The sequence below is a fragment of the Salvelinus namaycush genome, unplaced genomic scaffold (genome assembly GCF_016432855.1).
Source record: "Salvelinus namaycush isolate Seneca unplaced genomic scaffold, SaNama_1.0 Scaffold157, whole genome shotgun sequence".
Taxonomy (NCBI): Eukaryota; Metazoa; Chordata; class Actinopteri; order Salmoniformes; family Salmonidae; genus Salvelinus; species Salvelinus namaycush.
Genome location: NW_024058308.1, coordinates 134,296 through 149,575, shown reverse-complemented (window position 1 = coordinate 149,575; position 15,280 = coordinate 134,296). Strand labels below are relative to the sequence as shown.

General features: G+C 38.5%; 1 protein-coding gene across 2 annotated transcripts in view; it reads left to right on the top strand.

The window, feature by feature from the left end:
- The window catches only part of pparg (peroxisome proliferator-activated receptor gamma), a 137,108-nt gene extending 122,188 nt beyond the window's left edge, over window positions 1–14,920 (top strand). For both annotated transcript variants that reach the window (XM_038983283.1, XM_038983282.1), the window contains one exon: window positions 14,545–14,920. In XM_038983283.1, coding sequence (XP_038839211.1) covers window positions 14,545–14,676 — 132 coding nt within the window. In that variant the 3' untranslated portion in view covers window positions 14,677–14,920. The remainder of the gene's footprint in view (window positions 1–14,544) is intronic.
- The last annotated feature ends 360 nt before the right edge of the window (window positions 14,921–15,280 follow it).

The following is a 15,280-nucleotide window of genomic DNA, read 5'->3' as shown; positions in this document are numbered from 1 at the left end:
TAGTGAGTGGAGTTACTAACTGACTCTACAACTACAAGTAGTGAGTGGAGTTACTAACAGACTCTACAGCTACAGGTAGTGAGTGGAGTTACTACAGACTATACAGCTACTGGTAGTGAGTGGAGTTAAACAGACTATACAGCTACTGGTAGTGAGTGGAGTTACTAACAGACTATACAACTACAAGTAGTGAGGAGTTACTAACAGACTATACAACTACAAGTAGTGAGTGGAGTTACTAACAGACTCTACAACTACAAGTAGTGAGTGGAGTTACTAACAGACTATACAACTACAAGTAGTGAGTGGAGTTACTAACAGACTCTACAACTACAAGTAGTGAGGAGTTACTAACAGACTATACAACTACAAGTAGTGAGTGGAGTTACTAACAGACTCTACAACTACAAGTAGTGAGTGGAGTTACTAACTGACTATACAACTACAAGTAGTGAGTGGAGTTACTAACAGACTCTCCAACTACAAGTAGTGAGTGGAGTTACTAACAGACTCTACAACTACAAGTAGTGAGTGGAGTTACTAACAGACTCTACAACTACAAGTAGTGAGTGGAGTTACTAACAGACTCTACAACTACAAGTAGTGAGTGGAGTTACTAACAGACTATACAACTACAAGTAGTGAGTGGAGTTACTAACAGACTCTACAACTACAAGTAGTGAGTGGAGTTACTAACAGACTCTACAACTACAAGTAGTGAGTGGAGTTACTAACAGACTCTACAACTACAAGTAGTGAGTGGAGTTACTAACAGACTATACAACTACAAGTAGTGAGTGGAGTTACTAACAGACTATACAACTACAAGTAGTGAGTGGAGTTACTAACAGACTCTACAACTACAAGTAGTGAGTGGAGTTACTAACAGACTATACAGCTACAAGTAGTGAGTGGAGTTACTAACAGACTCTACAACTACAAGTAGTGAGTGGAGTTACTAACAGACTATACAACTACAAGTAGTGAGTGGAGTTACTAACAGACTATACAACTACAAGTAGTGAGTGGAGTTACTAACAGACTCTACAACTACAAGTAGTGAGTGGAGTTACTAACAGACTCTACAACTACAAGTAGTGAGTGGAGTTACTAACAGACTATACAACTACAAGTAGTGAGTGGAGTTACTAACAGACTATACAACTACAAGTAGTGAGTGGAGTTACTAACAGACTCTACAACTACAAGTAGTGAGTGGAGTTACTAACAGACTATACAGCTACAAGTAGTGAGTGGAGTTACTAACAGACTCTACAACTACAAGTAGTGAGTGGAGTTACTAACAGACTCTACAACTACAAGTAGTGAGTGGAGTTACTAACAGACTCTACAACTACAAGTAGTGAGTGGAGTTACTAACAGACTCTACAACTACAAGTAGTGAGGAGTTACTAACAGACTATACAGCTACAAGTAGTGAGTGGAGCTACTAACAGACTATACAGCTACAAGTAGTGAGTGGAGTTACTAACAGACTCTACAACTACAAGTAGTGAGTGGAGTTACTAACAGACTCTACAACTACAAGTAGTGAGTGGAGTTACTAACAGACTCTACAACTACAAGTAGTGAGTGGAGTTACTAACAGACTCTACAACTACAAGTAGTGAGGAGTTACTAACAGACTATACAGCTACAAGTAGTGAGTGGAGCTACTAACAGACTATACAACTACAAGTAGTGAGTGGAGTTACTAACTGACTATACAACTACAAGTAGTGAGTGGAGTTACTAACAGACTCTACAACTACAAGTAGTGAGTGGAGTTACTAACAGACTCTACAACTACAAGTAGTGAGTGGAGTTACTAACAGACTATACAACTACAAGTAGTGAGTGGAGTTACTAACTGACTATACAACTACAAGTAGTGAGTGGAGTTACTAACAGACTATACAGCTACAAGTAGTGAGTGGAGTTACTAACAGACTATACAACTACAAGTAGTGAGTGGAGTTACTAACAGACTCTACAACTACAAGTAGTGAGTGGAGTTACTAACAGACTATACAACTACAAGTAGTGAGTGGAGTTACTAACTGACTATACAACTACAAGTAGTGAGTGGAGTTACTAACAGACTCTACAACTACAAGTAGTGAGTGGATTTACTAACAGACTCTACAACTACAAGTAGTGAGTGGAGTTACTAACTGACTATACAACTACAAGTAGTGAGTGGAGTTACTAACAGACTCTACAACTACAAGTAGTGAGGGGAGTTACTAACAGACTATACAGCTACAGGTAGTGAGTGGAGTTACTAACAGACTATACAGCTACTGGTAGTGAGTGGAGTTACTAACAGACTATACAGCTACTGGTAGTGAGTGGAGTTACTAACAGACTATACAGCTACTGGTAGTGAGTGGAGTTACTAACAGACTATACAGCTACTGGTAGTGAGTGGAGTTACTAACAGACTATACAGCTACAAGTAGTGAGTGGAGTTACTAACAGACTATACAACTACAAGTAGTGAGTGGAGTTACTAACTGACTATACAACTACAAGTAGTGAGTGGAGTTACTAACAGACTCTACAACTACAAGTAGTGAGTGGAGTTACTAACTGACTCTACAACTACAAGTAGTGAGTGGAGTTACTAACAGACTATACAACTACAAGTAGTGAGTGGAGTTACTAACAGACTCTACAACTACAAGTAGTGAGTGGAGTTACTAACTGACTCTACAACTACAAGTAGTGAGTGGAGTTACTAACTGACTCTACAACTACAAGTAGTGAGTGGAGTTACTAACAGACTCTACAACTACAAGTAGTGAGTGGAGTTACTAACAGACTATACAGCTACAAGTAGTGAGTGGAGTTACTAACAGACTATACAACTACAAGTAGTGAGTGGAGTTACTAACAGACTATACAACTACAAGTAGTGAGGAGTTACTAACAGACTCTACAACTACAAGTAGTGAGTGGAGTTACTAACAGACTATACAACTACAAGTAGTGAGTGGAGTTACTAACAGACTCTACAACTACAAGTAGTGAGTGGAGTTACTAACAGACTATACAGCTACAAGTAGTGAGTGGAGTTACTAACAGACTATACAGCTACAAGTAGTGAGTGGAGTTACTAACAGACTATACAACTACAAGTAGTGAGTGGAGTTACTAACAGACTATACAACTACAAGTAGTGAGTGGAGTTACTAACAGACTATACAACTACAAGTAGTGAGTGGAGTTACTAACAGACTCTACAACTACAAGTAGTGAGGAATTACTAACAGACTATACAACTACAAGTAGTGAGTGGAGTTACTAACAGACTCTACAACTACAAGTAGTGAGTGGAGTTACTAACTGACTATACAACTACAAGTAGTGAGTGGAGTTACTAACAGACTCTCCAACTACAAGTAGTGAGTGGAGTTACTAACAGACTCTACAACTACAAGTAGTGAGTGGAGTTACTAACAGACTCTACAACTACAAGTAGTGAGTGGAGTTACTAACAGACTCTACAACTACAAGTAGTGAGTGGAGTTACTAACAGACTATACAACTACAAGTAGTGAGTGGAGTTACTAACAGACTCTACAACTACAAGTAGTGAGTGGAGTTACTAACAGACTCTACAACTACAAGTAGTGAGTGGAGTTACTAACAGACTCTACAACTACAAGTAGTGAGTGGAGTTACTGACTATACAGCTACAAGTAGTGAGTGGAGTTACTAACAGACTATACAGCTACAAGTAGTGAGTGGAGTTACTAACAGACTATACAACTACAAGTAGTGAGTGGAGTTACTAACAGACTATACAACTACAAGTAGTGAGTGGAGTTACTAACAGACTCTACAACTACAAGTAGTGAGTGGAGTTACTAACAGACTCTACAACTACAAGTAGTGAGTGGAGTTACTAACAGACTCTACAACTACAAGTAGTGAGTGGAGTTACTAACAGACTCTACAACTACAAGTAGTGAGTGGAGTTACTAACAGACTCTACAACTACAAGTAGTGAGTGGAGTTACTAACAGACTCTACAACTACAAGTAGTGAGTGGAGTTACTAACTGACTATACAACTACAAGTAGTGAGTGGAGTTACTAACAGACTCTACAACTACAAGTAGTGAGTGGAGTTACTAACAGACTATACAACTACAAGTAGTGAGTGGAGTTACTAACAGACTCTACAACTACAAGTAGTGAGTGGAGTTACTAACAGACTCTACAACTACAAGTAGTGAATGGAGTTACTAATTGACTATACAACTACAAGTAGTGAGTGGAGTTACTAACAGACTATACAACTACAAGTAGTGAGTGGAGTTACTAACAGACTCTACAACTACAAGTAGTGAGTGGAGTTACTAACAGACTCTACAACTACAAGTAGTGAGTGGAGTTACTAACAGACTCTACAACTACAAGTAGTGAGTGGAGTTACTAACAGACTATACAACTACAAGTAGTGAGTGGAGTTACTAACAGACTCTACAACTACAAGTAGTGAGTGGAGTTACTAACAGACTATACAACTACAAGTAGTGAGTGGAGTTACTAACTGACTATACAACTACAAGTAGTGAGTGGAGTTACTAACAGACTCTACAACTACAAGTAGTGAGTGGAGTTACTAACTGACTCTACAACTACAAGTAGTGAGTGGAGTTACTAACAGACTATACAACTACAAGTAGTGAGTGGAGTTACTAACAGACTCTACAACTACAAGTAGTGAGTGGAGTTACTAACTGACTCTACAACTACAAGTAGTGAGTGGAGTTACTAACTGACTCTACAACTACAAGTAGTGAGTGGAGTTACTAACAGACTCTACAACTACAAGTAGTGAGTGGAGTTACTAACAGACTATACAGCTACAAGTAGTGAGTGGAGTTACTAACAGACTATACAACTACAAGTAGTGAGTGGAGTTACTAACAGACTATACAACTACAAGTAGTGAGGAGTTACTAACAGACTATACAACTACAAGTAGTGAGTGGAGTTACTAACAGACTCTACAACTACAAGTAGTGAGTGGAGTTACTAACAGACTATACAACTACAAGTAGTGAGTGGAGTTACTAACAGACTCTACAACTACAAGTAGTGAGGAGTTACTAACAGACTATACAACTACAAGTAGTGAGTGGAGTTACTAACAGACTCTACAACTACAAGTAGTGAGTGGAGTTACTAACTGACTATACAACTACAAGTAGTGAGTGGAGTTACTAACAGACTCTCCAACTACAAGTAGTGAGTGGAGTTACTAACAGACTCTACAACTACAAGTAGTGAGTGGAGTTACTAACAGACTCTACAACTACAAGTAGTGAGTGGAGTTACTAACAGACTCTACAACTACAAGTAGTGAGTGGAGTTACTAACAGACTATACAACTACAAGTAGTGAGTGGAGTTACTAACAGACTCTACAACTACAAGTAGTGAGTGGAGTTACTAACAGACTCTACAACTACAAGTAGTGAGTGGAGTTACTAACAGACTCTACAACTACAAGTAGTGAGTGGAGTTACTGACTATACAGCTACAAGTAGTGAGTGGAGTTACTAACAGACTATACAGCTACAAGTAGTGAGTGGAGTTACTAACAGACTATACAACTACAAGTAGTGAGTGGAGTTACTAACTGACTATACAACTACAAGTAGTGAGTGGAGTTACTAACAGACTCTACAACTACAAGTAGTGAGTGGAGTTACTAACAGACTCTACAACTACAAGTAGTGAGTGGAGTTACTAACAGACTCTACAACTACAAGTAGTGAGTGGAGTTACTAACAGACTCTACAACTACAAGTAGTGAGTGGAGTTACTAACAGACTATACAACTACAAGTAGTGAGTGGAGTTACTAACTGACTATACAACTACAAGTAGTGAGTGGAGTTACTAACAGACTCTACAACTACAAGTAGTGAGTGGAGTTACTAACAGACTATACAACTACAAGTAGTGAGTGGAGTTACTAACAGACTCTACAACTACAAGTAGTGAGTGGAGTTACTAACAGACTCTACAACTACAAGTAGTGAATGGAGTTACTAATTGACTATACAACTACAAGTAGTGAGTGGAGTTACTAACAGACTATACAACTACAAGTAGTGAGTGGAGTTACTAACAGACTCTACAACTACAAGTAGTGAGTGGAGTTACTAACAGACTCTACAACTACAAGTAGTGAGTGGAGTTACTAACAGACTCTACAACTACAAGTAGTGAGTGGAGTTACTAACAGACTATACAACTACAAGTAGTGAGTGGAGTTACTAACAGACTCTACAACTACAAGTAGTGAGTGGAGTTACTAACAGACTATACAGCTACAAGTAGTGAGTGGAGTTACTAACAGACTATACAGCTACAAGTAGTGAGTGGAGTTACTAACAGACTATACAACTACAAGTAGTGAGTGGAGTTACTAACAGACTATACAACTACAAGTAGTGAGTGGAGTTACTAACAGACTATACAACTACACGTCGTGAGTGGAGTTACTAACAGACTATACAACTACAAGTAGTGAGTGGAGTTACTAACAGACTATACAACTACAAGTAGTGAGTGGAGTTACTAACAGACTATACAACTACAAGTAGTGAGTGGAGTTACTAACAGACTATACAACTACAAGTAGTGAGTGGAGTTACTAACAGACTCTACAACTACAAGTAGTGAGTGGAGTTACTAACAGACTATACAACTACAAGTAGTGAGTGGAGTTACTAACAGACTTTACAACTACAAGTAGCGAGGAGTTACTAACAGACTATACAACTACAAGTAGTGAGTGGAGTTACTAACAGACTATACAACTACAAGTAGTGAGTGGAGTTACTAACAGACTATACAACTACAAGTAGTGAGTAGAGTTACTAACAGACTATACAACTACAAGTAGTGAGTGGAGTTACTAACAGACTATACAACTACACGTCGTGAGTGGAGTTACTAACAGACTAGACAACTACAAGTAGTGAGTGGAGTTACTAACAGACTATACAACTACAAGTAGTGAGTGGAGTTACTAACAGACTATACAACTACAAGTAGTGAGTGGAGTTACTAACAGACTATACAACTACAAGTAGTGAGTGGAGTTACTAACAGACTCTACAACTACAAGTAGTGAGTGGAGTTACAGACTATACAACTACAAGTAGTGAGTGGAGTTACTAACAGACTATACAACTACACGTCGTGAGTGGAGTTACTAACAGACTAGACAACTACAAGTAGTGAGTGGAGTTACTAACAGACTATACAACTACAAGTAGTGAGTGGAGTTACTAACAGACTCTACAACTACAAGTAGTGAGTGGAGTTACTAACAGACTATACAACTACAAGTAGTGAGTGGAGTTACTAACAGACTCTACAACTACAAGTAGTGAGTGGAGTTACTAACAGACTATACAACTACAAGTAGTGAGTGGAGTTACTAACAGACTCTACAACTACAAGTAGTGAGGAGTTACTAACAGACTATACAACTACAAGTACTGAGTGGAGTTACTAACAGACTATACAACTACAAGTAGTGAGTGGAGTTACTAACAGACTATACAACTACAAGTAGTGAGTGGAGTTACTAACAGACTATACAACTACAAGTAGTGAGTGGAGTTACTAACAGACTATACAACTACACGTCGTGAGTGGAGTTACTAACAGACTAGACAACTACAAGTAGTGAGTGGAGTTACTAACAGACTATACAACTACAAGTAGTGAGTGGAGTTACTAACAGACTATACAACTACAAGTAGTGAGTGGAGTTACTAACAGACTATACAACTACAAGTAGTGAGTGGAGTTACTAACAGACTCTACAACTACAAGTAGTGAGTGGAGTTACTAACAGACTATACAACTACAAGTAGTGAGTGGAGTTACTAACAGACTCTACAACTACAAGTAGTGAGGAGTTACTAACAGACTATACAACTACAAGTAGTGAGTGGAGTTACTAACAGACTATACAACTACAAGTAGTGAGTGGAGTTACTAACAGACTATACAACTACAAGTAGTGAGTAGAGTTACTAACAGACTATACAACTACAAGTAGTGAGTGGAGTTACTAACAGACTATACAACTACACGTCGTGAGTGGAGTTACTAACAGACTATACAACTACAAGTAGTGAGTGGAGTTACTAACAGACTCTACAACTACAAGTAGTGAGTGGAGTTACTAACAGACTATACAACTACAAGTAGTGAGTGGAGTTACTAACAGACTATACAACTACAAGTAGTGAGTGGAGTTACTAACAGACTCTACAACTACAAGTAGTGAGTGGAGTTACTAACAGACTATACAGCTACAAGTAGTGAGTGGAGTTACTAACAGACTATACAGCTACAAGTAGTGAGTGGAGTTACTAACAGACTATACAACTACAAGTAGTGAGTGGAGTTACTAACAGACTATACAACTACAAGTAGTGAGTAGAGTTACTAACAGACTATACAACTACAAGTAGTGAGTGGAGTTACTAACAGACTATACAACTACACGTCGTGAGTGGAGTTACTAACAGACTACACAACTACAAGTAGTGAGTGGAGTTACTAACAGACTATACAACTACAAGTAGTGAGTGGAGTTACTAACAGACTATACAACTACAAGTAGTGAGTGGAGTTACTAACAGACTATACAACTACAAGTAGTGAGTGGAGTTACAGACTATACAACTACAAGTAGTGAGTGGAGTTACAGACTAGATAACTACAAGTAGTGAGTGGAGTTACTAACAGACTTTACAACTACAAGTAGCGAGGAGTTACTAACAGACTATACAACTACAAGTAGTGAGTGGAGTTACTAACAGACTATACAACTACAAGTAGTGAGTGGAGTTACTAACAGACTATACAACTACAAGTAGTGAGTGGAGTTACTAACAGACTATACAACTACAAGTAGTGAGTGGAGTTACTAACAGACTATACAACTACACGTCGTGAGTGGAGTTACTAACAGACTATACAACTACAAGTCATGAGTGGAGTTACTAACAGACTAGACAACTACAAGTAGTGAGTGGAGTTACTAACAGACTATACAACTACAAGTAGTGAGTGGAGTTACAGACTATACAACTACAAGTAGTGAGTGGAGTTACAGACTTTATAACTACAAGTAGTGAGTGGAGTTACTAACAGACTTTACAACTACAAGTAGCGAGGAGTTACTAACAGACTATACAACTACAAGTAGTGAGTGGAGTTACTAACAGACTATACAACTACAAGTAGTGAGTGGAGTTACTAACAGACTATACAACTACAAGTAGTGAGTGGAGTTACAGACTATACAGCTACAAGTAGTGAGTGGAGTTACAGACTATACAACTACAAGTAGTGAGTGGAGTTACTAACAGACTATACAACTACAAGTAGTGAGTGGAGTTACTAACAGACTATACAACTACAAGTAGTGAGTGGAGTTACTAACAGACTATACAACTACAAGTAGTGAGTGGAGTTACTAACAGACTATACAGCTACAAGTAGTGAGTGGAGTTACTAACAGACTATACAACTACAAGTAGTGAGTGGAGTTACTAACAGACTATACAACTACAAGTAGTGAGTGGAGTTACTAACAGACTATACAACTACAAGTAGTGAGTGGAGTTACTAACAGACTCTACAACTACAAGTAGTGAGTGGAGTTACTAACAGACTCTACAACTACAAGTAGTGAGTGGAGTTACTAACTGACTATTCAACTACAAGTAGTGAGGGGAGCTACTAACAGACTATACAGCTACAAGTAGTGAGTGGAGTTACTAACAGACTATACAACTACAAGTAGTGAGTGGAGTTACTAACAGACTATACAACTACAAGTAGTGAGTGGAGTTACTAACAGACTATACAACTACAAGTAGTGAGGAGTTACTAACAGACTCTACAACTACAAGTAGTGAGTGGAGTTACTAACAGACTATACAACTACAAGTAGTGAGTGGAGTTACTAACAGACTATACAACTACAAGTAGTGAGTGGAGTTACTAACAGACTATACAACTACAAGTAGTGAGTGGAGTTACTAACAGACTATACAACTACAAGTAGTGAGTGGAGTTACTAACAGACTCTACAACTACAAGTAGTGAGTGGAGTTACTAACAGACTCTACAACTACAAGTAGTGAGTGGAGTTACTAACAGACTATACAACTACAAGTAGTGAGTGGAGTTACTAACAGACTATACAACTACAAGTAGTGAGTGGAGTTACTAACAGACTATCGTTCACTGTGTGTTACGAATCCCTTTGGCCCGGCAGTCTAGGGGGGATGGTAACGAGACCCGTAACATAACTCAGTCAAAGTATAAGTGAAAACGTAACAGTGAGAACGAAAAACCACACAACTAAATTACCGTCAAACACTCATGGTTTATTTGGTAAACACACGATAAAGGGGGGGGGGGCAGGAAAAGGGGCTGAGCTGGACCCAAGGAAAGAAACAAATAGCCAAAAACACTCCTAAGCTAGACTAGCCTACTTCAATACAGCTAACTAACCAAAAATACAGTGGGTGGACCGCCCAGTTCTAACTAGTGTTCTTAGACAAAGTATTCCTACAGGTAGTGTATGCCCATGGGCCACTTGTGTGGAGGTGTGTCTTCTGATTGATGACTGATTGTTGACTGATTGGGGAACGATGATTGCCACCTGTGAGGGGAGAAGGAGAGAAAAGAAATACACAGAGGATACACTCACACAGGATACCTGTATCCGTAACACTGTGATTATTATTATTTGACCCTGCTGGTCATCTATGAACATTTGAACATCTTGGCCATGTTCTGTTATAATCTCCACCCGGCACAGCAAGAAGAGGACTGGCCACCCCTCATAGCCTGGTTCCTCTCTAGGTTTCTTCCTAGGTTTTGGCTTTTCTAGGGAGGTTTTCCTAGCCACCGTGCTTCTACACCTGCATTGCTTGCTGTTTGGGGTTTTAGGCTGGGTTTCTGTACAGCACTTTAATATATCAGCTGATGTAAGAAGGGCTCTATAAATACATTTGATTTGATTTAGTAAACAAGTTAAATGTCTTGTACAGATGAAATATTTTTCTCACACATAGCTTACTTGGACACTGCGTCCCCACATTTCCCACTCTCCCACGTAGAATACCCTGAAGCCACAGGGCTCTTCCCGCAGGCTCTATTTCCCTACGTGGGAGCATTGTGATCTGTAGGTCGTGACCTGGTTACATGTACATTGAACAACACAGCAGCTTTTTACTAAAACTCAACAACGAAGTTGTCTCTTTTATAACTGGGGTGAATGGGGAAGAATGTTTGTTTTCCCCAATTTGTGGGCGTGGTCCTTATTATTACGTGAATATACATCGACTTGGATTATGGGTGCTGGAGATACACTACCGGTCAAAAGTTTTAGAACACCTACTCATTCCAGGGTTTTTCTTTATTTTGACTATTTTCTACATTGTAGAATAATAGTGAAGACATCAAAACTATGAAATAACACATATGGAATAATGTAGTAACCAAAAAAGTTTTAAACAAATCAAAATATATTTTATATTTGAGATTCTTCAAAAAGCCACCCTTTGCCTTGATGACAGCTTTGCACACTCTTGGCATTCTCTCAACCAGTTTCATGAGGTAGTCACCTGGAATGCATTTAAATTAACAGGTGTGCCTTCTTAAAAGTTAATTTGTGTGATTTCTTTCCTTCTTAATGCCAATCAGTTGTGTTGTGACAAGGTAGAATATTTGTATACAGAAGATAGCCCTATTTGGTAAAAGACCAAATCCATATTATGGCAAGAACAGCTCAAATAAGCAAAGAGAAACAACAGTCCATCATTACTTTAAGACATAAAGGTCCGTCAATTCAGAAAATTTCAAGAACTTTGAAAGTTTCTTCAAGTGCAGTCGCAAAAACCATCAAGCGCTATGATGAATCTGGCTCTCATGAGGACCGCCACAGGAATGGAAGACCCAGAATTACCTCTGCTACAGAGGATAAGTTCATTAGAGTTACCAGCCTCAGAAATTGCAGCCCAAATAAATGCTTCACAGAGTTCAAGTAATAGACACATCTCAACATCAACTGTTCAGAGGAGATTGTGTGAATCAGGCCTTCATGGTTGAATTGCTGCAAAGAAACCACTACTAAAGGATACCAATAAGAAGATGAGACTTGTTTGGGCCAAGAAATACAAGCAATGGACATTAGACCAGTGGACATTTTTCCTTTGGTCTGGAGTCCAAATTGGAGATCTTTGTGAGACGTGGTGTGGGTGAACGGATGATCTCCGCATATGCATATCCCACTGTAAAGCATGGAGGAGGAGGTGTTATGGTGTGGGGGTACTTTGCTGGTAATACTGTCTGTGATGTATTTAGAATTCAAGGCACACTTAACCAGCATGGCTACCACAGCATTCTGCAGTGATATGCCATCCCATCTGGTTTGGCCTTAGTGGAACTATAATTTTCTTTCAACAGGACAATGGCCCAACACACCGCCAGGCTGTGTAAGGGCTATTTTACCAAGAAGGAGAGTGATGGAGTGCTGCATCAGTTGACCTGGCCTCCACAATCACCCAACCTCAACTAAATTGAGAGTGAAGGAAAATCAGCCAACAAGTGCTCAGCATATGTGGCAACTCCTTCAAGACTGTTGGAAAAGCATTCCAGGTGAAGCTGGTCGAGAGAATGCCAAGAGTGTGCAAAACTGTCAAGGCAAAGAGTAACTATTTGAAGAATCTCAAATATAAAATATATTTTGATTTGTTTAACACTTTTTTGGTTAATACATGATTCCGTATGTGTTATTTCATAGTTTGATGTCTTCACTATTATTCTACAATGTAGAAAATAGTAAAAATAAAGAAAAACCCTTAAATGAGTAGGTGTTCTAAAACTTTTGACCGGTAGTGTATACTGTAGAATACTCTAATGGGTTCTGGAGATATACTGTAGAATACTCTAATGGGTTCTGGAGATATACTGTAGAATACTCTAATGGGTTTTGGAGATATACTGTAGAATACTCTAATGGGTTTTGGAGATATACTGTAGAATACTCTAATTGGTTTCTGGAGATATACTGTAGAATACTCTAATGGGTTCTGGAGATATACTGTAGAATACTCTAATTGGTTTCTGGAGATATACTGTAGAATACTCTAATTGGTTTCTGGAGATATACTGTAGAATACTCTAATTGGTTTCTGGAGATATACTGTAGAATACTCTAATGGGTTCTGGAGATATACTGTAGAATACTCTAATTGGTTTCTGGAGATATACTGTAGAATACTCTAATGGGTTCTGGAGATATACTGTAGAATACTCTAATGGTTTCTGGAGATATACTGTAGAATACTCTAATTGGTTTCTGGAGATATACTGTAGAATACTCTAATTGGTTTCTGGAGATATACTGTAGAATACTCTAATGGGTTCTGGAGATATACTGTAGAATACTCTAATGGGTTCTGGAGATATACTGTAGAATACTCTAATTGGTTTCTGGAGATATACTGTAGAATACTCTAATTGGTTTCTGGAGATATACTGTAGAATACTCTAATGGGTTTTGGAGATATACTGTAGAATACTCTAATTGGTTTCTGGAGATATACTGTAGAATACTCTAATTGGTTTCTGGAGATATACTGTAGAATACTCTAATTGGTTTCTGGAGATATACTGTAGAATACTCTAATGGGTTCTGGAGATATACTGTAGAATACTCTAATGGGTTTTGGAGATATACTGTAGAATACTCTAATTGGTTCTGGAGATATACTGTAGAATACTCTAATGGGTTCTGGAGATATACTGTAGAATACTCTAATTGGTTCTGGAGATATACTGTAGAATACTCTAATGGGTTTTGGAGATATACTGTAGAATACTCTAATGGGTTTTGGAGATATACTGTAGAATACTCTAATTGGTTTCTGGAGATATACTGTAGAATACTCTAATTGGTTTCTGGAGATATACTGTAGAATACTCTAATGGGTTCTGGAGATATACTGTAGAATACTCTAATTGGTTTCTGGAGATATACTGTAGAATACTCTAATTGGTTTCTGGAGATATACTGTAGAATACTCTAATTGGTTTCTGGAGATATACTGTAGAATACTCTAATTGGTTTCTGGAGATATACTGTAGAATACTCTAATTGGTTTCTGGAGATATACTGTAGAATACTCTAATGGGTTCTGGAGATATACTGTAGAATACTCTAATTGGTTTCTGGAGATATACTGTAGAATACTCTAATGGGTTCTGGAGATATACTGTAGAATACTCTAATTGGTTTCTGGAGATATACTGTAGAATACTCTAATGGATTCTAATTCTAGTTATAATACAATAAAGAGTTCTAAATCTATTCCTGTGGGTGTCTTCTGCCTTTTTTTTAAATGTATTTGATCGTTTTAATTTGTTGACTGTGTATAAAAGGTTCCTAACAAATGAAACATATTATGTATCGTTTAGGTTCTGCAGAAGATGACAGACCTGAGGCAGATAGTAACAGACCACGTGCACCTAATCCAGCTACTGAAGAAGACTGAAGTGGACATGTGTCTCCACCCACTGCTGCAGGAGATCATGAGAGACCTCTACTAGTAGGGTCAATATGAAATGGCACCCTATTCCCTATATAGTGCACTACTTTTACGCACTATATGAAATAGTTTTTCATCCAAGGTAACGGAAAAACACCGGTTCAAAACCGCATATGGATGTGTTAGTCCTATTGATGCCACTGATGAGGCATATTGGGGCGGCAGGTCGCCCAGGGGTTAGAGCAGGTAGCCTAGGGGTTAGAGCAGGTAGCCCAGGGGTTAGAGCAGGTAGCCCAGGGGTTAGAGCAGGTAGCCCAGGGGTTAGAGCATTGGGCCAGTAACCGGAAGGTTGGTGGATTGAATCTCCAAGCTGTCGTTCTGCCCCTGAACAAGGCAGTTAACCTTCATTGTAAATAAAAATGTGTTCTTAACTGACTTGCTTAGTTAAATAAAGGTAAAATAATAAATATTGGAATACTATATTAGGGACTAGTAACTACTAGTCAGAATGAGATGTCTGACGTTATAGATTCTAAATGGTTCTATTGGCGCTGTTGGAAAGGAAAAGGAAAAAACCACTGTGATTATTATGAGCCATATACTGTAGTTCCACCAATTAATATACGTCATGCTGTATGTAGGTTCATTCGAGTTTATAAACAAAA